This window comes from Papilio polytes, unplaced genomic scaffold (assembly GCF_000836215.1).
Source record: "Papilio polytes unplaced genomic scaffold, Ppol_1.0 DF820889.1, whole genome shotgun sequence".
NCBI classification, from domain to species: domain Eukaryota; kingdom Metazoa; phylum Arthropoda; class Insecta; order Lepidoptera; family Papilionidae; genus Papilio; species Papilio polytes.
The window spans coordinates 867,478-894,720 of NW_013528315.1; the positions used below are offsets into that span (position 1 = coordinate 867,478).

Consider the following 27,243-nt stretch of genomic DNA (forward strand, 5'->3'; position numbering starts at 1 on the left):
AGACCACGGATGTAAGCGAAAGTCTTCCTGTAGCCCCGCCAATATACGTGTGGCATTTTTCTCACATTAAAAAAAGGCCTGTCTAGGTAAATAGTGTCATTATGTGTTATGAAAATTCTGTGATAAAAAAATCTAATGTTAGAAAGATCGTAAGGGTAACAAAACCTATTGATATGGCGATAAGAAATATCTCGCTACACCTTACACTTTGATTGCCTCAGATGAAAATTTTCATAACTAGTTAAGATACTCATGTCTATGACCTTGAGCACTATTAATATTATATCTAGACATACAATTTTTCACAATTTTAACAGTGGTAGTGTCCGCTTTAACATCTTAGCACGAATAGGCCGGCACGCCCGGTGTAATACCACGACCACACAGAAGACAGGTGTGAAATGGAAGCAATTCCGTGTTTCGTCTGATGAGTGTGGTGCCGGCGGCCTAATTTAAATCCCTTTCTCTTTACCACCCTTTTCTTATAAGGAGAGGATGGGAAGAGGAAGTGGATTTAACGGAGGAGGAGATACATAGGAAGGGGAGATATCCTCTTTATGTGCGTCTCCTCTGTCGGATAAGGTTAGGCAACGCATCTGCAATTGCGGATGTCTATGGGCAGCGGTCGCTTCGCCATTTTGGCGGGTTCAGGTGGCCGCTTGCTCGTTTGCCAACTTATGTTATAAAAAAAAAATGACTAGCTATTGCTCGCGACTTCACTCGCGAGAAATTAAAATACATTAAAAATATAGCCTATGTTACTCATTGATAACTTGGATTTTAATGGGGTAAGGTTTTTTCTAAATCGGTCCAGTACTTTTTGACATTTCAGTACAAACAAAAATACAAATCTTTTCTCTTTATAATAGTATACATTTATGTATGTGTTTATACAGAGGTCACAACCACAATCACATTAATTTTGTTTTTAACCTCGGTCAGTAGAACGCGAAAGCTAAATATTTCTGCGACCATAGGTTATCTGAGTATGTGGCTAATTCTAGAACGATACTGTAGCATTATCAATCTTACTATTGTAAATGCGAAATGATTTATAGATGTTAGTTTGTAGCCTAAACGGCTGAAAGGATATCCATTAAATTTTGCATCGATGTAGGAGTCTGGGAGAAAAAATAAGCTTTTTTAATCCCTGAATAAGTTACCATCCATTAATACATACCTTAATGAACTTTGGTACAGATATAAAGCACCGTCTGGAGTACAAAATCATTATTTAATTCATTTCGTGTAATGGAGATATTTATCTCTAGCTTCCATAAGCTTCATTTGGACCCCGTTTCCCACTTATCTAGTAACTAGTTTAACATTAGTTTTTGTTTGTAAAAAAGAGAAAAGGCGGAATAAGTCAATCACCGATTAATATCTTTCTGGGTTTAAATCCGACTTTGCATTCCTGGTCCTGTTCCAACAACCATAATTACGAATAGGGAATGAAAAGAAACACAAATTATAACAAAGGTTTTATTTAACTTCTTAAGTATGAATGAAATTGTAAATATGCCGTTTTATATTACAATTCAGGAAAACCAACTACATTTTGACCTTAAACATTACAATGATGAGATCAACTACATACAATATTCGTTGTTATAAAATTTGTTTGAAAATATTTGTTGTACTGATATAATTGCGGAGTCGATCAGTCTACTACGTTACTAATGAATAAGCCTTATAATCAGTATGAATTTTAATTATATTTTTAACACCGGGCTTCACACTTGTTCAATTTCGCAAGGAAGACTTTAAGCCATGTACCTGAAAACAGAAATATTATTTTCAATATTAACATATTGTATAATTACATGTAAATGATCTGTACTTTGATTTTATTTAAAAATTTGAAATCATGAAATAAAGGTAAAGAATTATGTTAAAATAATTTGGAACCCAAGTCTATGACGTAAAATCAATACCCAACAATTCGAAAGCAAGCAATTATAGATGACGTCCGCACACTTTTCAGAGTTTATTCCATATGAAAAAAACAATTAGGCACACAGATTTTTAAGGTAAAGCGAAGCATACATGAAAGCAAAGCCGATGAGTTATTTAAATCAGATATTTTCCTACGAATGACCATGAATTTCTAAACAGAAGTGTACAATAAGATAGATTGAGAACGATGATGTTTTGTACGTGTTTCGGCAGTGTAAACTCACATAAAACATATGAAAATCGTTTACAAACTAGCATAATTTAATGAGATAATACAAGGATTATTCTAAACATAAAAATACAAAATGGATGACCTTATATTTTATACCGTACTTGTAACTCTTGGTTACATCTCACAATTTACTTTTAATTGAATAATGAATGTGTTTACAAAACATACAAATTACGGTATTCTATATTTTTAGTACATTATCAGAACTTTATAATATTACGTATTACCCAAATAATATAACTTTATACTTCTAACAAAAGTGTTTTCTCTTAATATTGATACTGGAAGTACGATTCACCTTAAAAGTAATCAATAAATACAAAATTATAGAAACACGAATTTCTCTATAAATTATACTTAAAATTCTATCTTTCTAAAGTAACTGTTAACTATTCTTCAATGTAATTTTTACTTAATAAAATAATGCGAATTTACTTACATGAATAGAAGCTAACAAAAATGCTGAAATAAACAGTTTGCAAAATTTATTGCAATAAATTTATAAACTTAAACATGTTATCTTATAACAATAACCCGTCACCATAAATATTTACGAATTTTAACTGACCTTAGCCTATAGAGGCGATTTCATCCCCAGCCAGAAAATCAGACTGCAACAATACGCTGCATATTACTTTAAAAAACATTTATAAATCTAATGATTAAAACAATCAACAATTTTGATGTATAAAATTTAATACCATTTCTATCATTTGTAAGTAAAAATTGTAGTGCTCTTTTTAAAAAATCAATTCCTTAAAATATCACTTAGTGCATAATCAATGCATGGGTACCACCTACCCAGGTTATAAAATGTTAGTTCAAAACATGTATTTCGTATGTAACTATAAATATTAAAATGTAAAAAGCATATATGATCGTTTTATTCTAAACATAAAAAGGTATAAAGGTTATATAAAATTTATTTTACAACTTACATTACCTGGAAGCTTGTGATAATTTGGCTAAGTTTTAAATTATTTTTATATCAAACAGTATAACTATAAAAAGGTTCCTTCAAGTTACTAAATTAAGTAATAAAAGTCCACTTAATATAACATGATTAATTCAACAACTTTCGCCTAAACATAAAAAAAAAATTACAAATTCATTAAGCATCATTCTTATAAACGTAGTGCCCTAAAAATTAAAAAAATAAATTATTAGAATTAATAAAATCGTACGATCTAGCAATATTTTTAACTGTCGCATTAAATAATAACACTAGTAGCACACAGTCGGGAAAACAGGAACTGAGGGGAATGAAACAATGGCGGCTCGTAATTTTACACGTTGCATAAAATCCAGTAAAAACTAAAATTAAAGCAGGGACGGGGCATCTGCACAATTACCTCCAATCACAATGAGACTAATGTGGCTCCGATTTCTGGGCAGATTCACTAAAACCTCGTCACTAAAAACGAGCCGCTATAAAGTTTGAATTTTATAATAACGTAGGTTACACAATACAATGAAATGATCCAAAAACATGCCAATTTCATATCAAACATAAAATCGCTTCGGTTTAGGTTCGCATTCGCAGCTGTGTGCTACTGGCGTAAAGTAACAATGGCTCGTTAATTTGGTTTGTCCAACTGAAGACACTGACGTCGCATTATACTCCAATAAATATAAACACGTCTGGAATAACGTAAGTAAATTCTTTGAAACCAAATGGAAGTAAAGAAAGATTCACTTTTGTTTAAACTATTTGATACCAAAAATAATTGAACATTACAAAATTAAGTCATATACTAATCATTAATTTAACTTTAAATAAAAACAATTTTCTAGTGTTTATTACCAATAAGTCTGGGTTAATGCCGTACGTTAAATGTGATGTTTGTAGCACTACACTACCGTATTTATTATCAATGAATTTATAACTAAGAATCACATTAACAAGAAAGAAATAAGATTGAATGTGGATGGCTACAAAAGCATAGGAAGACCGAAGAGAGTATAGATGGATGGTATGAAAGAGGACATGGATAAAAAGGGAGAGAATTTAGATATAACGGGTGAGAGAGATGTATGGAACAGCAGTACATAATGTGCCGAGCCCCGTAGTGCAAAGGCTAGGTCGAGGATGAAAATATTACTTAGAATATAATGCAACTCCATAGTTCATGATCAAAATAAAGAAGATAAAATGATTGTTGATTACATTTTTAGAAATTTATAAATGGAATGCACAAGGTATAAACTGATCATCTTTGAACTAGATATTTCCATGGTCAAGTGACCATCAGTGGGTGTATATAACGAGATCAGAGTCTCGAGCAGGCATTAATAAATTAGAAATAACATAAACGAATAAATAAATTATCATAATCTCCGAAGACTCAAACAGCCAGCTTGGCACATTTCCAGTGGACTTCAGTAATGCTACGAAGACAATCGGTATTCGAATATAGCAAGTGTATAAAATACATATAATTTAGTTTTCCTTGATTTACGTTAAACCTACCGTGTAACAATCTACTCTGTGCGTAACTATAAAATCAATTTTTTATATCAACATTTATTTGTTAGTATTATACACTGTTCCAAATCAAAAAACTAATTAAAAACGAGGAATACATTTCCGCTTACAAAAATCGTGTATTCCTAAAATGTTATTCACATTGCCATGAGATTGAAAAACCAATTCATAATTACTGTTCCACATAATTAAAACATTTGTGGGAAAACGTAAACAATGCGAATGTGTTATCTCTATTTAATCAAAGAGATGTCAAGTATCACAATATGGTTCAGTTTAAACTCGACGAATAATGTTTGTTCGAAAGAGATCTTGTTTTGGAACAGAATATAATTCGTAGTCCTAAAAAATGTCAGCATTCCTGCCTAAATATGTGTGTGTGGTCAAATATAGTGATACATTGCACTTTAAATATATGTATATCAAAATATTTATATATATTAGTACCTTTGTTTCCAACATTATTTTACTAACACTTAAATATTATTGCTTATTAACATGCATAGACTTATTATTTATTGACGACTTGGTGTGGATTGAGGTGATTAAAACGAATTGTTAAAATTCCATAATCTATGAAAACTTAATACCGAGATCATTTGTTAAACTTCTTTTGTTTATTCATAGCAATATTGACTTAGGTCTAAATAGTTAATCAGTTTAAATACAACAATATTAAAGGCACTGTTTCTACATTTTTATTCTGTCTTGCATTATTTTTATACACTTCTTGTTCTCGTATTTTAACTATTATTATTTCTACTGCAATAATCGATCCAATCGTATAAAACTTTAACATATAACCAATTAGGATTTCAAAAATTCATTTGAGATTTTTAGTTTCTTTAAATGCAAGATAATAAGTCATCTATTTCATATAGAAGTACATATACCAAATAAATAAATAAAAACACAATCTTATTATAAAACTAATAGATATTACATTGAGATAATGACTCTGTAGTTACACTATACAGTTATGGCAGTATAGTGTTTTCTAAATTCAAACTACTCAAATGGTAGTATTTCTGAAGTCTGTTTCAAAGGCACTTGAACATTTGGTAACTGTAATATTAATAGGTTAAAACTGTATATATAAAGTTTTCCAAGTACATAAAAAATGCTATAAAAAGGCGCGATTTAACATTGTGTTAATACAATATAAAGTGTTTATTGACCTGATAGGATAACATCAGTTTAAATTTTTAAATATTACCTACATCTAATGCAGGCATGAAGGCACATGTAAACACATATCTGTGTTACTAACAAATACTATTCTTGTTATGTATTGAAGAATTTAAAATATCTATTATTGGGAAATAAGTTGAAATCATGCTTTTACAAAATGATTCCATTTTAAGTTACTTGACCGAGTCGTCAATGTCAAATCAGTCTATGCAAAATTGACAAATCATTAATTACAGGAAAATTCCTCTATCGGAACACTCGCATTTGCAAACACTGTTATCGTATTTTCAAATATAATACTATGTTTTACACAAATGCTTCGACAGTGGAACCCCACAGTTACACCTATCTCAGTTTAACTAAATAGTCACCTGACATACATAAATATTTATAAAACAATCCTGTACATTTAATAAATTATACAAATTTACACATAAAATAGAACAACTAATAATTTTAATGTATTTTTATATCTCTAAGTAATAATGGCTCTAAAACTTCATTAAAACTAATTGAAATAATGCTTAAATTAAGTAGGGGATCGCGCAATAAAAAACTATACGATTAAAGTTTAACTAAGAAATAACATCATGTAAAGCAAACTTTAAGGAATGGCTCAAAAATTTTATAATATTCAAGTGTATAGATGACAAAAATTACCTTAAATATAGCAACACAGTTAAAGTTATCTGATGATTCGATAAATGTGTTAATGCACTCCAGGCAATGCTGGGCCTTAGACCCTGTTTCATCAAGTGTCTTAATTCCGTTCCCTAAAAAGGGCTTACATATTTTCTAATGGAATGCACTAGGCTGTTACTTTGGCTGTAGGTTTGTCTCATTGTGATCGCTTTTATTTAATTAATTGGACGTTGTAATAAACTTACACTATCATTTGGCAGTATTATGTCAGGAACATATTCAATTCCTTGTTAAGCTAATTGTTTTTAAATTAGCCATACACCTAAGATTCTTATCATGTTTGTGACTTTTTATATAACAAATCTAATTGTTTTAAATGTGTAGTACAGATTTTCTACATAACGCTTGTGTAATAACATTGTAAAGAAAATTATCTAACCATTACAACAAACATAACTACATTGTTATTAGAGAACAGAAGAGAAGTAGACACAAAAGTTTCAAATTGTTACCATAAGATTTAACTCATTATTGGATTGGTATGAAAAATTAAAAGTTTTTATCAAAGCATTGTGATGAAATTACTTATTGTCATCATCACAACTTTAAGCGAGTGATAATTTGCCTTGGTATAAAATCATCTCGCATATGGAAATATCTACATAGAACCTTACACTATGTGTTAAAAATATACAAATAATGGAATGATTGAGCTATGATAAATAAGCACTCTGAATAAAAGTTGTGCCCATGTAAATGAAAATAGCAGAGTGCTGTAAGGCTTAATTACATGTAATTGCACATTGTGGTATCAAGAAGAGTTGATGTTAAATTTTAGCCCATCCATGCTTGTAGTGACGTTTTCTGTGGAAACGTTTAGAAATGAAAAATTTAATAACTAAAATAAGAATAGTAAAAGATAATAAGTACAGGAGGCTTAACATTCCGATGTCCAAGTCAGAGAATGGGCTCGGTGCTGCTGCACTGGATTTTGCAACACGCTGACCCTCTTGTATATTATCTGCACCATATACCCTTTGCAGGTACTCATAAACTGCAGGCAAATTCCAAGCACCTCTTGAAAGTCTGCACTCGGGACATTTAGAAGTAGTCGGGTATTGAATCTTAGGATGTTCTGGATCTTCCGTTACATCACCAGCTAATCTTAAATTAACTTCATTATGAGAAATCCATAACCAGAGTATTGCTTTATCATTTTCCTTCACATTAAAAAGTCGATTTCTTGTTGCCATCGCTTGAAAGTGCTCAGCACATTCTGTACATCCAAAGAAATGTTTCACATAACCATGCATGGCAGTTAAAACTTTAGGACCTTGCACTCCAGGTTTGTTTGCTGAGTTCACTGTTAGAGTGTGGAATAATGTCCAAAGACCACATGTGTACCCTCTGTACTTGGGTTGGCTTCCTTTACACCCTATATAATCCAAATCTGTAGTGTACACAGGTGCATGAGTTTTTTCTAAACTTTTTACTATGTCGTAAACTTCACTACCACCCCATTCGTTTCTTGTTCGAAGAGTTTGTAATAAATCCTCTGTGTAACTTTTAAGATTACCTTTGAATGGAAATGCAATCACGAGGATATCCAAAAAGTTTAAGAGAGCTTGTAGTTCTTCTCCCTTTAAAGTCTTATGTCTTGTGATTTCCGTATGGAATATTGTCTTCAGAGTTTTTTCCAAGTCGCTATAGTAAATTACATCAGAACTGGACAGTTTCAGTTTCTCTTCAGAATTAGAGTATAAACTATTATCTTTTGCATTAGTCTCTGATACAGGGAATACATAGTTCTTAGATTTCAAGAAGGTATTAACAGCTTTTAGCAAGTTCACTTTTGTTGGAACTTTTGGAGTTAATGGTGTGGGTTCTAATGTTGCTCTAACAGCAACCAGACCTGGGAAGTGAGTAACACCTGCTATATTTGCCAGTTCACAATTATCAAAGACTCTTTTGACTCTAATTTGCTTGTAGTTCACTGTATCCAAGGCAAGTTCTGAACCAACTGTTGAATTAGCATTTTCAAATACTAGGAATGTATAGGTCACATCATTTGGTACATCACTTAGCGCTGAAGTATATGAGGCATAAGATGCAATATCAAGTGATGGGGCAAATCTTAAACGGCCCATACTTTGCTCTGTTTGCAGTTTCACAATAAGTTGAGCTTTTAACTTTTCAGCAGAATCCGTAGATTCAAAACGTTCACCCACATTTGCATTTCCTTTAACATAATTCTCATGTATGTATCGGAACGATGGATATGCCATTATTTCAAATTGTCTACAAATTTCATTATTTTCTTCCACAGAACAGTCCAAAACAGCTAACTGTATAACATTCTTCCATGATACTATATCTGCAGCGAGACTCTTAAATTTCGGAGCAAAAGCTCTACAATGTCCACAGTAACTGTTGTAAAATTCCACTAGTAACGAATGTTTTTGACCATAAACTCTTCTATCAAAATTTTTACTCGTCAATATTATAACTTGGTCCGACTTACTATACAGGCCCTGTTCATCAACGTCTCCATTGTCAGCTATGAATGCACTTTTCACTGGATCATTAAGAATTATGATATTCAGTAAAAGTAAAAGCCAAAGCTTCATTGTATTAATTACTCGTTCAAAACATACACTGAAAGGCGACACAATTTATAAAGAGGCCGAATACACCTACAAACTAGGACACGCGACTGTATTTTATAGATTTGTTTAAACTTTTACTTTACTTTATGAATTAAAAAACGTCACAGCGAATCGTAAGTCGTAATGGTAACTGAAAAAGTTTATATGGTTTCGTTTCGCAACCAATAATCACTTGCGTTGTCTATAAACTGTCAATTTCATATGACAAACACTTGTCAAACCTCTCCTGTCACACGTCCGAAAACCTTATAATGTTAATTTTTACTAATATACTTCGCGAATGTAAGTATATTTGTATTTAAAAATATTATGAATATTTACATAAAAATGTCATAAGTTAACAATTTAGGTAAATTTATGTAGTTACAGCTTTTTCATTTTACTAAAATTAAGTGAAGCGTGTCAGACCTTTTTTTGCATTTTTACTGGCAACAATAAATCAGGCACACCATCAGCCCGGAATATTTGATTTGAAAACTGTTGAATTAAAGGTGGCGTGGGATGTATTAAGAACCTATAAAAACCATTAACTAATTGAGAACCATAAGTTCATCAAGGTCCAAAATACCTAAAACTGCTCTGGCTCTTGCATATTAAAAAATACTTAAGTACCTAAAAATATCCGGGGTGTATAAGGGACTGTAGGATATTATAAAACTAGTCGAACAATCATCATAAATAGAAAAAAATAACTTGGAATTAGATTCTACCAAATCAAGCGATATTTTTTTTACAAAAATTTTCGATTGACTGGAAAGTTTTTATGAAAAAATCCATTGACACTTACTAATCATTTTGACATCATTCTTTCTCACAAGTCACGTTTAAATATCTTTTATTTATTAATTTAATTATCACATTACCTCAATACGTGATTATGTTTCACAGCCACCCAACATCAATATTTTGTATAATTGCTACAGAATTTTGCGAGCGATTCTCTTTCTGCGGACTCAGGAGTAAGTAGGTTTAAAACCGTACTCGAACTTTAAAACTATAAAACAACCACTGTTTGATGAATTATTTGTTATTAATTCTGTTACTCATACTTTTTTCTGATCACTGTTGATTTTGTTATTTGATGGGCAAACTTGAGTAGTTAAAAAAAACTTACGAAATTTAAAACTCAAATAAATTATGTAATAGCATTAGGGCCTTACTGTTTTAATTTTTTTTACAGCTATATTGTCACTGTATTTGAGAAATGTTTTGTGTCTGCATGAAAATGCTGCAACCGTAGTTTATCATATATTTATAATGATGTGCTATACGATGCCGTTGATGGGTGCAATTTTAGCTGATAATTTTATAGGTCGATACAGGTAAAATTATTTTATTAATATAAATACAACATATTAAATTGCCATTAGTAATCATATTTTTTTCTCTGTACCCACTATGTACTATTTTTCAGAGTAATTTTATATTTCTCAATAATATACTTGATTGGAACAATTTTGACATGTTTCTCTGCTATACCACCGTTAATGTTACCAGCTACGTAAGTTCTACAAAATGTTCTATAGGATTTTTTTTCTACTCTTGTACCCATTTAAGTATCTTCAAATACATTATTGATCTGACTCTTACTAATATTATAAAAGTGAAAATTTAGATGGATGGATGTTTGTTAGAGTTTGTAGCCTAAACGTCTAAACGGATTTCGATGAAATTTGGTATAGTCGTAGAAGATAGTCTGGAAGAACACATAGGCTATTCACTTTTGTTTTTTTCAATACCACGCAAACGGAGTCGCGAGCGAAAACTTGTTATTAATATAACAATTTATTTCAATGCTAATGGTTACGTTTTTATTCCTTTTTTATGTTAAGAGATTGTTATACATTACAGTTTTATATATACTTAGGACTACTTCGATGATCGGTCTTGCGCTGATTGCGACTGGAACTGGTGGCATAAAACCTTGCGTAGCAGCATTTGGGGGTGATCAGGTGTGTTAATCTTTATGTAATACATTATTCTTAAGATTAAAAGTATATTTAAAATTCATTAATATTACTAGTAATTATTTATATGGTTTATATTTTATATTACTAGTCGAATTGGATTCGAACATATAACCTTGTGATCCGTTGTCCGAACCGTATTTAGCTATCGACGACTGAATCGCTGTTGAATCTTTTAGGTAGAATTGAAATAGCATATGTCTTTTAATATAGCATTCTATACTTCTATGATATTCCCGTCGCGATGAAATGAATCGAAATGATTGATCAAAGCAGGGAAATATTTCTACTACTCTGATAATCCTTTACACGGTTGCATCATATCTCATATCGTATTCATGCAACATCAGACCTATAAAGGTAGATTGGAGCGATTAGTCCAGTGTAAATAATCTTGATTGGTCTTTAGTCGTTCTAATGGAAATCGTCTTTGAAGAAATAACACGATTGTTTTTAGAGTTTATTCATGCGGGCTTCACTGATCTGTTCGATTAACATTAAAAGGTTTTTTTTGTGTAACTTTTATTACGAAATTGGAAAACGAACACATACGACAAACAGACGCCGCTATTCAGCTTGAGTTCGAGCTGACTATTCGCTTCACATTCACTAAAATTAACTCATGTTAGCATTGAACACTACTGAAGTAACAGATGTATTAATAAATATTGTCATCCCTTTCATTCTCTTTAACAAAACAGAGACTACCCACAGTTAAATTATAACATCGTTGAACGTTTAATGGGGTAAGTTTACAATAATTTCGCTTGCAGTTTCGTCTCCCTGAGGACAATCAGCGGCTGCAAAGTTTCTTCTCGACGTTCTACTGTACCGTGAACCTCGGTGGCTTCATGGGCATGGTGGTAACTCCGGCTCTTCGTCGTAGTGTTATGTGCTTCGGTGATGACGCCTGCTATGCCCTCGGCTTTGGATTTCCAGCTCTATTAGTACTTGTGTCTATAAGTGAGCTTTTACTATAATATGAGAAAATAGGTTAATCTTTTAGAGTTCGTAAAAATCTTTTACGATACTATTACAACTTAATTAGGAAGATGACGATATTGTGAGTTTGTTGAAAAAATGAAGCGTTTAACTTACTTGGGTGCTCTTGGTTTGTTCCTTATCTACCGCTACGCATTATAAAAATAAATTTTATTGTTAATTGGGATACATTTTGCTAACTATAACTATCTTTTCAGTAATTTTTATCGCTGGAAAGCCTTGGTACAGAATAAAACAGCCTCGCGACAATGTTACGTTAAAATTTGCAGCTTGTGCTTGGGTAAGTTGTAATAATAGACGTTTTATCTTAAAGCTTCCATTTTTGTCATCGGTTCTTTCCTTGTCCGACAGACATAGGATCATGTATATCGTGAATAACGATATGGCCGATTTTAAAGAGGATAGATGACCGAAATATTTAAATTTGTATTCTTTAGTGAAAGCCGCAATGGATGGGTCAACAAAATATTAGCTACACTGTGTAGTATAGTGTTATGCAACGAGCGCTTTTGTTTGTGGTGGATGTGTCTTTTGTGGCAATTAAAAATATGGCTAGCATGCATAAAAATATGTGCACAAAATTTATACCAGGCAATTTGTTATCAATTAATAAAATGCCGGTGCGTTTTTAGGGTTGGAACTCTGCCAAATGTGAAAGACGAAACTTTAACAGCAAATAAAAAGTTTGCTTTATAGCACCTGCTGCGATACTTGCATTATATCGATTATAGATTAAGGTTTAATTATGAATTCGATTTCTCGATAGCCCAATGGTCCAATTTTATTTATTGTTAGTTTATACTCGTTTTATTTCTAGTACGCGTTCAGAAAGCGATTACGCCACGATCCTAACACAGATGGTCCTCCATTGGACCACTGGCTTGACTACTCAGCCGAAAAGTACGGCCAAAAGCTGGTCTCTGATATGAAGGTGGTTTGCTCCATCTTATATCTTTACCTACCGGTGCCAATTTTTTGGTCGCTTTTCGATCAACAGGTGAATATAGTCTTTGTTGTATCTAAACATTTTAACAATTTAAAACGCATACTCTTAGTTTAAGGTATATTTTTTATTATAAGAATAGCTCTTTTATAAATTACACCTTTAAAGTATAGAATCTTTTTTAAAATGTTAATCTAGTAATTATAGTTTTTCACTTATTCAACAAATCTATAACACTGTCAAGTTTGTTAAATTGCCCTATAAAACATCATAGAAATAGGTTAAGAAGACTTAGAGCGCGCGCACACCTTTGACTAAACTATAGCACAACTGTTTAGTTTCGCTTTGATTGCTATAAGCTGATATGGAGGAGCGCACACTACTCCATTTTTAGTCGTGCAACTAAACAGTTGAATTGGCTGCGAAACAATCGACAATCGCTGTAAAAAAATCCTGATAGTGTTTTAAGTATCTTGTTTACAATTTATTATTAGGGTTCTCGTTGGACATTTCAAGCGTCAAGACTACGCAGTGAAGTGTTCGGTATGACGCTGATGCCGGATCAGTTGCAAGTGATGAATCCCGCTATGGTGTTGGTGATGATACCAGTATGTTCCGGCGGTGTTTGGCCTATTCTACCAGATCTGCCGCCGTTACAGAAGATGTTTATTGGTGGAATGTTGGCTGCGATGGCCTTCGTGTCGGCTGGGATATTGCAAATTGGTATTGAGGTGTGTACCGTCATGTTTAATTTTTAAACAGTTTTTTTCGGTTAAGAATGTACTGTGCCTTATCCCATGGAATATATTTTAAACAAAGAAATTTAAAGTTAAAAACGTTTTGTGATTTAATAATATGACTGTAATATTAAATAACACATTGTAATAAGACCTTATAATAATTTCCTGAACGTAGACAACAAGAATGTTAGTGATTAAACTTTTAAGGTTGACTGCTCATAATAAATTGATAGGCGTTTTAAAATGTAAACCCCTTTATTAGCTATGCGTAACGCTTGTTAAAACTTTCAATAGTATACTTAATCTTATAATACTTAACTCGCATATTTTTGGATAAATGTTTTTGTTGTAACTAGTTTTTAATTTCCGTACCCATCTCATGAAAATTACAAAAAACATTAGAGCTAAAACTGTGATAACACAAGTGGTCGAGGATTATCTGAAGTCCACGAAAGACCTAGAATAAAGGGGTTTACAAGCAAAATAAGTTTGGGATAATTTGCTTTCTTATTCAGCGTTCGACATTACAAGTACCAGGGCATGATCAAACTGGTCTGGTCGTTCTAAACACTCTGGCGTGTCCCGTTGAGATAGCGGTGCGTGGTGAGGGAATCGCTCCTGTGGAGACCCATGGCACTGCCCTCACATCTCCCCTTCCTCATCGCAACCTCGGTCTCACTGCAACCTGCCCCTACCACTGCGCCGGCAGGATTATAAAGCAACACGTAATCAAAGCTGAGCTTCACACTGTTGCAGGCATGGTAGGTTCCATCATCTATCAAACGATATGGAATATGTGTATTCAAGTGTAAACAGGCTCATATTTTACAATTAATTTCAGGTAGGATCGTAATCAAGTGTAAATTTATCTTACGCTAGCTGTTGCTCGCGATTTCGTCCTCGTGAAATTAATGAATTTTAAAAAATACAGCCTACATTACTTACAGATAAATTAGCTTTCTAACGGTGAAAGATTTTTTAAATCGGCTCAGTAGTTTATGAGTTATTTCAATGCATACAAAAATAAAAATCTATTATTTCAATGCATACAATAAAAAAACTTTAACAACGCATGTTGGACCAATTTGTGAAAGATTGGTGTAAACACTTCGCAAGATAGCATATATTATATTTACCTCAGCAAGTATAGATATGTCTGGGTTTGTGTTTCTAAAATTATTAATTGAATAAATGATGATTAAGGTGAAACGTTTTTATGTCTTATTGTATAAATGCAATTGGCTGTCGGGCAAAGTGAAACTTTCTGTTCCCGCGGTTGCAAATTTGTTGCCAACCGAATTGCTTTTGAGTCGATTCGACAACAGTTTGTTAGCTTGTTAGTGGTAAGCTTTGGTCAAAACTAGTTATAGCTTTGATTCAATTTAGATATTAGCAGTTGGAGTCATTGTAAAATTATTTGCAGTTTATGCCGGTGATTGTTGGTCAGAATTCTGACGATCAAATAAGATTTTACTTCATGGATCCAAATCAATTTGGAAAGTCCTTAACGGGAAAACCGAAACTAAAGTGAGTATCCTTAATTTAATTATAGATACTGGCAGCTTCAATTGTGTACTGGGAATTTAAGATTTCATTAGTGCATCCCGCTTGAAATGAAATTATGATAATCGCTAAGTGATGATAAATTTTTGGATTTTCAATTTGTCTTTCAAAGCTTTTCTTTTTAAGAAATGCTCCCAAATCTAATACATAAATTCGCTATGCTTTCCACAGTCTATTTTCATCTTCTGAACGATACACTCTTTTGTTTTCGATTTGATTGACACGGACAAGTAATATCCGAGAGTTCTTTTGAATATTATTCCCCAAAACGGATAGACGTGTAATATGCATCTAAGATTGCAACCAATATTAATCAATACATTGTAATATAACGTGTTATAAAGATAATAACGTTACAAGAGTATAACATCTTTGGACTTTAGTGACATGAATCGTACTTTAGTTAGCCGGTTTTACCTCTGATTTTGTTTTTTATGTAAAATTGGGCGGCATTCATCGGACGGTTATTATAGGTATAATATTTTCGAACTCTTCTTTTTCAGGGTTGTTTACGTGGGAGACACGGGCCCTAATAAGAACGTATCGATAACTGTGGAAACTGACAAGAGACTTAATGATATATACTACGTGTCCGACTCACCAGTGGATCACATCGGGGAGTCTGCGTATATGTGTCTACAGCCGGGGAAGTGAGTGTTCCTAACACGGTAATTATGAAAGTACACTAATAAGAGACGTATTGAACAGGTTGTAACTGAAAAAACTATGGTATTTCATTTGGCACGTTGGTAATATTCGCTCTCTCGCCGATGTACCAATTAAGCACCGTAATAATACATTTTGAAATAATGGATCTATGAGTATCTATCTATATTTATACATATAACGAAATTGGGGTGTCTGTTTATAATATGAACAGAAAAATTCCAGGTTTCGGGGGAGATGATATATTTTCTTAGCTAATTACGAAAATCGCATTTAAAAATTTATTGCCTGTCCGGTCGAAATCGGCGCAGCCGTTTCGACCGGACTTTACTGACGGGTAGCTGTCATAGACGGGCATATATACGTTTTATAATATTGCGTGGATGAAGTCGCGGACAACAGCTAGTAAATATTTATACCCGTTTTGTACCTACATACTTTTTATATAACCACTATAAAAGGATTTATTTGACACGCAAAACAAACAAATGCACCGCGAACCAACTCCAATATTTCTTTTCCTTGATTCTTGAATTTCAAAAGTTAAATAAATTGCGGTATACGAGATATGGAAATGGAGGAGAATGTTCTAACGAAAATAAAGAAAACGAATGAACGTCGACGAGTAAGTTAATATGCATCCTACTGTTTATTAAGGCTTCTTTGAATTTTACATCTAAAACTTCTGTATGTCTAGAACAGATAAGATATGAAGATGTAAAAGTTTCATGTCGAGCTTGAATGATATTAAAAGACAGACATAGAAAGTTGTACATTTTATTAAGGGATTTGGAATTTAAATATCTTAAAGTTTAACTTTAATCCTGTATACTTTTATACACGAAGGTAAGTTTGTGTGAGAGAGTGGATAAAATGAATGAAGAACCATTCCTTGTGTCACTTGTTTTTTCAACAGATAATAATAGACATGTTATTTCAAAAAAAACGAAGTCTTTGACATTAGCCAAATTTGTATGGTGTATAATGATGTGGAAGGGATAAGTCCTAAGATTTCTTATGGGGTCTTTTGATTGCTTAATTATTGCTATTATCGGTTTTATTGAAGTTAGTTATCTCAGGCACATGTAACTCCTAATTTACAGAATAGATTTAGAAGTCCTTAAGGAGTATTGATAACACATTTATCCTTTAGATTCAAATGGCACGCATCTAGTGCAACTGGTGAATTATCTGGTTCGGGAGAAGGCTACGTTAGAGCCGGCGGAGTGTATGTGCTTTGTTTGCGGGAACGACTGGGACGTTTGGACGCTGCGGTACTTCATGCACCGAATCCTCCTAACGAATTACATCTCGCATGGATTGTGCCTCAATATCTCTTGGTGTCGATAGCCGAAATTATGTTTGCCGTCTCTGGATTAGAATTTTCTTTTACACAGGTATGGGTAACTTTATTTTTATACTAGGTGTCGCCCGCGACTCCATCCGCGCGGGATTAAAAAAATCATAATTAGTAGACTACGTGTTCTTAGACTATGTTCTATATATGTGCCAAATTTTATAGAAAGATTTGGCATCCTCATCTTTCTTCCCTTGGTTGTTTAATGAGCCTTCTGAATTTTTATTGCGCGTATTTTTGAATATAACATTGTCTTGTAGGCGTGTTACTATACAACCATTTTAATATTATCTATTCCTGGGTGTACATTTGTTTTTTTCGTGTTTGTGTTTTAGGCACCAAAAAGCATGAAAACAATAACAATAGCCGCGTGGTATGTATCCGTGGCATTCGGTAACTTGATCGTGATTTTGATTGCGCAGACAAAAATATTTGAATCTAGAGTAAGTTTTTTTTTTTATTTTTGTAAATGTCGTTTTGTGCAAGCATGTTGTATGCGTGTTCTATTAATTTAATTTCTAAAAGTAAATCATTTACCTAGTTATATTGAGAGGGAATCGCGATAAGCTATATCCAAAAAAGTTATATCAGTCCGTCAGCAGTGTTTAAGATCGGCGATAGCTTTAAACGAACCCCAGTTTCCAATCGTCTTGCGTCAAACGTCAATTGTTATTGTTCACACAGACTTTTTGAAGATATCCGCGTATGGCCTTAAAAGTTTTGTTAATTCAGGCTTCGGAGTTCTTTGTGTACGCCGCCGCACTGGCGATTGCGATGTTGATATTCTGGCGTATGGCTCAAGGATATAACACTAGAGATATTGAAGGAGACGCATCATCGACTGAAAGTCGTCCACTTCTTAGACACAGGTCTAGGGTAAGTGCAGTTGAAGAATTAAATTCACTTCCCACTTAGGCTTGAATATTGTACAGCGAACTGTCATAATAAAAGTTGTAATTTACCGCATGTAAGTTACTATGATATGTTATGTTGATTTCCTCGAAATAGGAAATTAATATTCTTGACTACATTTTTCCATTCCATCAATGTGTAGATTAATTCGGCGATAGCTATTGCAATATTGCATTTACATGTGTATTTTAGAGTTTACATCCATCATTGTTTAGTTAAACAGACTATTGCATGGACGGAGTGTCCGAGAAATTGGATTCTATAGAGGTCCGGTTATCAAATTGCAGTGTAGCCTTCGTTAGCAAACAGAGTGCGCTTTGTAATCAACATGACCTGTTTCGTCAAATATCAATTCTGACTATTTGTGTAGATATGTTATAAAATTTATTGTTAGGAAAAGTACCTTAACAACGAAATGTGCATCTCGCACAAGAATTTATTTTTAAGTTTTTTTTTTAGTTTTACGAAGTATGGTCTAAAGTTTTGTAAATCCATACTTGAAGAAGCCTATGTAAAAACATTAGTGAGATGTTGAATTTTAATAGTTTATTTACGAATTAATAAGACAAAAAGTTTTCGCTCTTTCCTGATGTAATTTTTTCACGTATAAACTAAATGCATATAATCTTGGTGTGTTGTGTTTCAGATAATATCGGTGCATTCGTTGTCATCGACTAGTGCTCGAGCGTATGGGGTGCGCACACAAGATCGTCAGTCGAGTATGTGGCCGCCGCGCACCGCCGTCCGTCTCGCCACACCTAGCAGTGGCGAGATGCGAGTCACCACTCTCGCCAAAGATTAAAAAAAAATATGCAAAAATAAATCACCAATTTTATTTAAACTACGATATCTTTGAAATGTATTCACAATATTGGACATTCGAAGTTTGCACACGAATATTGATTACCAGCGCTAAAACGCTCTATGAACGATCAAACATTTTGTCAAACTTATACGGTTCAAATGAATTACCCAAAACACATGCGTTACATCAACTAATTTTAGTAATAGGATTGCTATTTTATAACCTATGCAAACATGTATTATGTTTATAATACAGATATGAAATATCTAATCACGACATATGTGACGATTTTGAATTACAATTTAATTCTCAATGCCTTTTTCCCGCAACTCCACTTGCGTTAAATTAAAAATTAAAAGAGAGTAGCCTATGTTTCCTTCCAGACTATCCTCTACATCATTGCCAAATTTCATCACGATCCTTTCAGCTGTTTAGGCTACAAACTCTAACAAACATCCATCCAAACTATGGCACTTATAATGTTAGTAAGATTATAACCAAAATGTTATGGGGATATTTTCTTCAAGAGGTGATTTGTAGCAGAGGAGAGTAAGCCCCTTCTCTATGTTCTGATAACTGGTTAATATATTTCCAGAAAAACCTATTCAGGTAAACGTAACTGAATAAGGGTATCACAACTGGAAACCAACATTGAGTAATACATGGACTTTTAGATAAGCTGCAAATAATTCAGGACCTGGTAAAGGCTTGGCTATGTTTTTATTTCATTTTAGAAAGAAAAGAATAATTCCTTAGATTAATTGCTAATTGACTCATCTATCGGTGAAAAAAATTATCTGTGTATTTGTTTTCTAGTGCGGGAAAAAATATTTACTCTTGTTATTACAGATAAGTATTGTTCATAAAACTTTAACTAAGTAACAGCAATTAAAAGTATGAATTAATAACCGACAACGCGGTAACGTAACTTAGTTTGCAGAAATAACTAACACCCACCACTTAGTTTCGTTACAAAACACCAAACAATCTAAAAGTTTTAACAACCCCAGCAAATGTCGGTGAAGTCAGAAAGTAAATTATGAGTACTTTTATTTACTATTTATTTAGCCTGATTTGTTTTTAAAAAGTTATTACTAAAATTATTTTGTCTGTTTAAATATTGTTGTTTTTAGAATTTAGTGAAATAAAAATATTTCATTTTATTTATTATATTCATGCTATTAAGTAATTCTTTAGGTGCTTCTTTTAAAAATGTAAGTTTTATTGTTTTGCTTATATCGGCTTATATAATAATGCGATTAGTAATTGTATCTAATTATTTTTTTTTAGTCTTCACAGAATTGTTTTAATTTTCTTAAGATGTAAATATATATTTTTACCGTGTCTACTAAAAGGTACTTATTGTTAGAACGTATTGATTTTTATTATAAGTTTTTTGTGATACTTATTATAGTAAATAAAGTAATAAATTAACTCTGGTTTCATTTTTATTATTATACTAGCTGTTTCCGTGCGGTTTCACCCACATGAAATTATAAAAACTTTATTTTATTGTTTCATCATCATCATCATCACCAGCTCACTATACTTCCCCACCGAGGGGCTCGGAGCCTACCCTAATATGGGGTGACTAGGCCACAGTCAACCACGCTCGCCAAGTGCGGGTTGGTTGACTTAACACATACCTTTGAATTTCTTCGCCGATATGTGCAGGTTGCATCACGATGTTTTCCTTCACCGTAAAAACGTCGGGTAAATTATGTACATATGAAAATTCGGAAAATCGAAAATCACATTGGTACATGGCGGGATTAGAAACCAAGACCTGTAGATTACAAGTCAAGTGTTCAAACCACTGAGCCCCCGACGCTCATTTTATTGTTTACATTTGTCAAATTATTAATAGCAAATGTCAAACTGACATGACATGACAATCCTTGGTAATCTTGTTTCCTTAATGTTGGCAGCAACTTAAGGTCTCTTTCCCAAATTAGGGTTTTTATCCAAAATTTTTACCCCCTAAGTTTAATGGCGTGAAAATCTGTAGCCTAAAACGTGACGTAAGTGTAGGACTTTTTATAAAAGAAAGAATTATTCAAAAATATGCTGGGATTGCTGATATCTTAGGCAACAAAGAAGTGTGTGTTTACGCTTTATTATATTAGTATAGATGTGTATGAATCAAAGACAATAATAGTTAATCCTTGTCAAGACCACATAGATTGTAATTAATGTTTTGCGATACATTTTCAAGAAATCAAATCAGTCTAAAAGCATTTCGTTGAAAGATGCCAATTACCTCTTCAATAGCAGTCTGGAGCATTCGTAAGTCTACATACTTATATTCATTCCTAGTAACTACGTTGAGGCAAATTATGCTCTGATTCAAAGTAGAAAATATTATAGGAAACTGTACGAATTCTATGAATTGCTTTTTTGAAACTATAAATTAGTTTTTAGTGTCCTTTACATTGCCCTTGTTTTTAAATAATAAATAAAAAAAATAATAATTACATCTTAAATAATGATTATTGCAAACTTAATAATAATGGAAATATCGATGTGAAAAGCTAAATGTTAAATCAAATATAAACTAAAACTGGTTTTAATTTACGCAATTCCTACTAAAATATAAGTAGTTATAAAAAAAAGGCTGTAGTCAATTCTGAAAATGAAAACTTCATAGTAGATTTCCTTACTATGGATTTATTAACAGGATTTTTAATTGAAATATAAATCGGCGTTAGTTATTACCAAAACATTTAACGCTGCACTGTGTGTAACATTGAAAGGAATGTAAACATACTCCATGTTTGATTTACTTTCTGTCCAAACGAGGTTTTTTAAAGGGTGTTTTTTTCCGTACAATCGTAACGAACATTCGGAACTGTGATCACGTATTGCTGTGTAGTTGGAACGCTTTCTTTTTTAAATTTTTGCAGCAAAAAGTTTTTGAAAAAAAAAATTTAATCATTTTATTATTTAAAGACATTAGTATTCAAAGTCTTTCATATGTCGGTTACATTAATCATTTGAAAAAACAGCTTAAGCTCTGTCTACCCCTCGAAGGTACTTTTGCTTAAAACGGATAACAGAATAGTAGTTACGATATTTTTATACATAACTTTGTTTTTCCTGTCTAATTGGCCTCAGCTTTCAGGATTTAAAAATTGCATTTTTGCTCCACATTGCATGCAACCTGCGAGTGGTTTACATCCCTGAATACTGCTCGTTATTGGGCTCCAAGCCTCTAAAGCTCGTATGAAATTTCCTGCCATCCTAATTCTCTAGCGATAGTTAGTTTTTGGTCCAACCGATATTAAACTTTGATGTTTGTATTAACAACGGACCAAAACTGTTAAAAATTTTAAGCGTACTAGTTAAAGTTTTTTTTATTTAGTCGATTTTGAAATAATTTCATGGAAAATGGCGGCCACAAGTTGATAAAAAGTACTGGTGGAATAATCAGATTTAGACCTAATCGAGGTTTCCAGAGCACACTGAAGGGGGATGGTGATGGATCGATTACTGAGTAAATGGAATAAAAAAATAATAAATAGATGCGCGCATAGACAATAAAGTAATGAGAGTCAATTGTATTGTGTGAAATAAGAATTTGTATGAAAGCAGATACACGTCGGTTGATAGAGATGTATGGAATAGTAGTGGAATATTTCCTCCTATAAGGGCACAAAAAAGAATAACAAAAAAGCTTTTAACAATACGACAAAACACAAATATTCCATACATTAGTTAATATAATGCATTGCCGTTAATCTGTCTTAACTGAAAATAGATCGTTGGTATGAATTATAACTCGAACTGCATTTCAAACTGGTACTCAATGTTGTATTATAAAAGCCTAACTTTGTTTATTTTTACAATCTGTACTAACATTACAAAGAAGTAAGATTTGTATTTGTGTATGTATTGTAATAACTTAAAAACTACTGTCTCGATAAAAAAATATTTCACCAATGTATAGCTACAATATCACTGAGTAACATAGGCTATATTTATTTTAAAAAAATCCGCGCGGACGAAGACGTTAGCAACAGCTAATTTAATAATTTAATTATTTTATTACAGTTATTGCTGTTGGTACTGCAATAGAAAAGGAAATAACTTTTTCTGGAAATATTTCGGTAGCGAGTTACGGAAATTTGTTTGAAAGTGCCGGATATCCTAATATAGGGGACATACCTCTACTGAACAGAAAAGTAAGTTAAAACAATTAATATATATGTATACAAACCCCAATATGCAATACAAATCAAAAGTAGAATTTATATGCTGAATGTAATTTTAAATGTTTTTACATACGGATATATTCTGGTTTTATTCTATTATTCGTTACTCGTATTTCTCTTTAAGTTACTGGGAAAACTCGATGCTAAAGGAAACGGTATCGTGTTACAATTTTTAATGAGAACGTTAGAGTAAGTTTGCGATTGGCAAAGTTTCTAGTGAAATACTAATGTTATGTTATGATTTACACGAGTTTGTCACGTTGGTATTAATAAACAGGCGTCTACACTTGTACACATATCATTAATTTTCCTTGACTCTCACTAATATTATAAATGAGAAAGTTCAGTTGGATGGATGGATGTTTGTTAGAGTTTGTAGCCTAAACGGACGAACGGACCTCGATGAAATTTTGCATAAACAGTAGAATCTCGATAAGTTAAAGTCCAAGGGAAACACAAAATGTTTTAAGTTGTCAAGAGTCTATAATGTAGAGGTTTTGAGCTCTGATGGGAAGGGAACATATTATTTTTTAAAGTTATAGTGGTTTTTACGTTACCGAGGTTTGAGTTATCGAGGTCCTACTGTATGAAGAGTATAGTCTGGAAGAACACATAAGCTACTTACTTTGTTTTTCTTTTGTTTAATTACACGCGGACGGATTCGTGTTCGAAAGCTAGTATTAAATAAAACATTTAAAAAGGTATCATGAAACAATATAAAAGCAAGAAAAAGCACAGATTGTTAAAAAGATTTTATTTTGTTCGAATGCAAATTACGTAGTCCAAATAGTATTAAACAATATTCGTAAACTATTGTACTGTTTCCGAAACGTAAACACACGACAAATAAAATGTAAAACTATGCCTTTCATATTCGTAAACAAAGCCGGTATTTGCTATTCGATTTCCATCAAATTGATTGGAATTTAATCCATGAATATTGATATATAAGAGGAATATTTTTCTAAATATCATTTTGCAATCACTTTATTTAATCGTGTTACTACAAGTTTAAACGTAAATTTTCAGATATTCAAAGGCGTTCGAGTGTCTGTACAAGAACATCCATATCTTGTAAGCGTCCGAAGATTGCTCAGCCATTACTTAACGGGAACGCTTCTGACCAGAAAACTGGTCATTTCTGTCGCACACCCTCTCTCGAAGTAAGTCTATTCTTTAATAATGAATCAAGAGTAAATGTGTCATTGTTTAAATTCGAATATAATGCTACTCCAAGAAAGATATATTATGGTATTGAATAAAAGCCATATCGTAAAACGTAAAATCTATTGATCGTCTAACACAATAATTTGATACAGTTTTTTTTTAAATATTAAGGTCCATCTTCATAGTAAAGTCTACAAGATCTAAGTGTAAAATAGAATTCAAGTGAATTACTAGAGTTTGTGTTGTGTTGCATATGCTCAGTAAAGTTAACATGAAACTTAGTTCCACGTGATTCACTTCCATTCGAATACTCAATTACCATCAGTTGTAGGTTGAACTATATGTATGTAGTTTGTTAGCTAACACAGTGCATCTAACTCAAACGTCGAGTTTCAGCATGAACATTGCTATCAGATATTCAGACGATATTCAACAATCGAATGGTACATATAATGGTATATGTATGAACAATATATTTTTCATATAAGTCCGTGTAGTATTGTGTAATTCAAGAAATATTTGCCACATGCTCTTACTCGCAACTTCATCCTCCTGGAATAGAATAATAGAAATATATGTAACCTATGTAATTTACTGGTAACGTAGTTTTTTAATAGGGAAAAAAATTTAAAAATCGGACCCGTAGTTTTTTGAGTTTTTTCAATACATACAAAAATATAAATTTTTCTTCTTTGTACTGTTTCTGTGTACAAACAAGTATGTGTGTCTGACAATTAAAATCAGATTTATTTTACCTGATTTTCAACATTTAAAATCTCCCTTTGAATTTTTTAACATCGTAGTATATCTCGTATTTCGTAAGTTGCCTTCACTTGAAGCGATCACGTATCCGTGTGGGCTGAAATCGTCTCTGATACCAAGATATATCGGAGAGCAGTTGCCAACTTTTAAAATACAATGAAAAATGTCTGTTAAGGATACTCTAATAGATTGCACGAGGCTTACCGATCTACTAAAGCTACTATAAAATATTTGTTCTTTTTCCAACTCAATAACGATGGATAAACCTGGACGACCTTTGAATCTGACGGCTATGTTTTGTTACGATTCCGCTGGCACTAAAAGTATTTGATACTTTTTTTTCAAAAAAGTTTCTTTTAATACAGAATAAAGTATAGTTTCACTCCATTTGTTTAAATTGTCTTTTGATAAGTTAATGATTTAGTAAACTACTTTTTAACATTCACCAAATACATTACTCATAAAAATCTATAATCGACGACATTGGTGTTTAGAACATAATGTAAAATGTTTGAAAATGTATCCTTGCCAGGACCACTTAAGAATACTATTTAAAAATTTTTTAAACCAATTAAAAGTGATACATTAAGCCAACTACACCTTTAGTTTTGACTGAAAAGTCAAACCTTACAGTTAAATCGAACGTGTGTATGCATTTGTGCTGTCAATTAAACTATACAGTTTTCAGTTAAGTTCGGTACAGTTCAGTTTTAACTTCTCAGTTTGACTGTAAAGTTAAAACTAAACTTGTGTAGCAGGCTTTACACGACCTATCGATTTGCCAAAAGATTCACTTTGCTTTTTTTTGACGAAATAGAGACTCCACAAATATTGATAGAAGTGTTAAAACAGTGGAAACCTACGGTAACTAGCAATACATTTGTCTGTTCACAGTGTTCCCGTATATGAACTGGGAGTAGTAGCTGGTCAGACTTATTCCGACCGCGGAACGACGTTACGAAGCGTTGTACTGGTTATCTTCCACGAGGAGTTCGACCCGTACACACTGAATGCTGACCTGGCTCTCCTAAGACTTTATGAAGAATTTGTTTTTAAGTAATTATTAATTCAATATTTATTAAGCCTTTTAAAATTAGTGTTGACTACGTAATCTTTGTATTAGTCAAAGAATTTTAATCGGTTGACCGCAACAACAAAAGAATTACATTACAAACCTTACGATCTAAAATTTAGTCATAGATATTAAAATTAGTGGTAGCTAATATGAGCCAATGATAAAGTAGGAATTTTGTTAAAAATGATATAACAGGCAACTAAGTACTTGCAAATGTTAACATTGGAGTAGCCAATTTGGAAGTAACGAGAGCCGAGCAATCGTTAAAACTTTTTCGGTACATCAACTTAAATAAACTCCAATACTTGCGTAGATAAACATTTCAACGGAAATTATCAATATTACTGTTGGAATTCTGGAGATCAGGTGGAAATATCCGGCTTTTAAACGATATCACGATTAATTTTAAACACATCTTCTATGTGTCATGCAGATTTAATTACAAAAATATTTATCATGTTTTCGTTCATGTTTACACTTATAATAAATAGATACTAATATTTCTGATTTAAAAATTATTAAAAAATAAACATTTTAAAACGTATTATTTTTTAAAGAGACTTGCAAAATAATTTCAGCACTTAACAGGTGTAAAGATAATTTCGGAGATTAACAATGGAACTCTTTATCTTTTAAGAATGTCTTTGTCTCGCCAAAATGGAACAAGAAGCTTCATCTGCATTGTTTGTAATGAAAATGTCGTTCGAAAAGTACAGCCCTTTTTTCATTAGCACTGTCTTACAAATCCTTTTTACGTCTCTTTTAATTTGACGATAGTTATTGTTGAGACCTCCAGGCTTGCATAAGTGAAAGTAAAATACAAAAATTCATTAGCGCCCCGTAACAAAAAAGTGTCATAATATCCTTGTAGTTATTGTCTTGCTTAAGGATGTTTAACATA

The 27,243-nt window shown here is 32.5% G+C and overlaps 3 protein-coding genes across 5 annotated transcripts; 2 read left to right on the forward strand and 1 right to left on the reverse strand.

The window, feature by feature from the left end:
* Nucleotides 1-1,468: 1,468 nt before the first annotated feature.
* On the reverse strand, nucleotides 1,469-9,354 carry LOC106110092 (sulfhydryl oxidase 2-like). Of its 3 annotated transcripts, XM_013291803.1 has the most exons (3): nucleotides 7,437-9,354; nucleotides 2,757-2,799; nucleotides 1,725-1,776 (listed from the first exon to the last, which is right to left on the reverse strand). In XM_013291803.1, the coding sequence occupies exons 1-2, from the start codon at nucleotides 9,131-9,133 to the stop codon at nucleotides 2,763-2,765; spliced, it is 1,734 nt and encodes a 577-aa protein (XP_013147257.1). In that variant the 5' UTR covers nucleotides 9,134-9,354; the 3' UTR covers nucleotides 1,725-1,776; nucleotides 2,757-2,762. The 3 variants fall into 3 exon arrangements, 2 of the variants coding, with proteins under 2 accessions (XP_013147258.1, XP_013147257.1); XR_001226053.1 differs by having other exon boundaries at nucleotides 1,469-1,776; nucleotides 2,757-9,354; XM_013291804.1 differs by lacking the exon at nucleotides 2,757-2,799 and having other exon boundaries at nucleotides 1,469-1,776.
* Nucleotides 9,355-9,971: 617 nt separating this feature from the next.
* Nucleotides 9,972-19,541, forward strand: LOC106110112 (solute carrier family 15 member 1-like). The gene is made up of 15 exons (XM_013291823.1): nucleotides 9,972-10,131; nucleotides 10,353-10,494; nucleotides 10,587-10,673; nucleotides 11,040-11,124; nucleotides 11,913-12,102; nucleotides 12,339-12,421; nucleotides 12,959-13,138; nucleotides 13,579-13,815; nucleotides 14,340-14,585; nucleotides 15,248-15,351; nucleotides 15,891-16,037; nucleotides 17,207-17,450; nucleotides 17,746-17,853; nucleotides 18,143-18,286; nucleotides 18,969-19,541. Exons 1-15 carry the CDS (start codon nucleotides 10,050-10,052, stop codon nucleotides 19,122-19,124), a joined length of 2,235 nt encoding a protein of 744 aa, XP_013147277.1. The 5' UTR covers nucleotides 9,972-10,049; the 3' UTR covers nucleotides 19,125-19,541.
* A 1,794-nt stretch (nucleotides 19,542-21,335) lies between these two features.
* LOC106110076 (trypsin epsilon-like) lies at nucleotides 21,336-26,327 on the forward strand. Its single transcript, XM_013291763.1, has 4 exons — nucleotides 21,336-21,413; nucleotides 23,178-23,308; nucleotides 24,368-24,501; nucleotides 26,162-26,327. The coding sequence occupies exons 1-4, from the start codon at nucleotides 21,377-21,379 to the stop codon at nucleotides 26,325-26,327; spliced, it is 468 nt and encodes a 155-aa protein (XP_013147217.1). The 5' UTR covers nucleotides 21,336-21,376.
* The last annotated feature ends 916 nt before the right edge of the window (nucleotides 26,328-27,243 follow it).

Bases quoted from the DNA above. Each gene is read 5' to 3' on its own strand.
- LOC106110092 (XM_013291803.1), bottom strand. From the start codon at position 9,133: ATGAAGCTTTGGCTTTTACTTTTACTGAATATCATAATTCTTAATGAT. The intron at 2,800-7,436 runs GTACTTATTATC...GTATTGTTGCAG, and splicing joins ATCGGAATGTTAAGCCTCCT to TCTGATTTTCTGGCTGGGGA.
- LOC106110112 (XM_013291823.1), top strand. From the start codon at position 10,050: ATGTTTCACAGCCACCCAACATCAATATTTTGTATAATTGCTACAGAA. The intron at 10,495-10,586 runs GTAAAATTATTT...ACTATTTTTCAG, and splicing joins AATTTTATAGGTCGATACAG to AGTAATTTTATATTTCTCAA. The intron at 10,674-11,039 runs GTAAGTTCTACA...ATATATACTTAG, and splicing joins CCGTTAATGTTACCAGCTAC to GACTACTTCGATGATCGGTC.
- LOC106110076 (XM_013291763.1), top strand. From the start codon at position 21,377: ATGCCAATTACCTCTTCAATAGCAGTCTGGAGCATTC. The intron at 21,414-23,177 runs GTAAGTCTACAT...ATTTTATTACAG, and splicing joins AATAGCAGTCTGGAGCATTC to TTATTGCTGTTGGTACTGCA. The intron at 23,309-24,367 runs GTAAGTTAAAAC...GTAAATTTTCAG, and splicing joins TACCTCTACTGAACAGAAAA to ATATTCAAAGGCGTTCGAGT.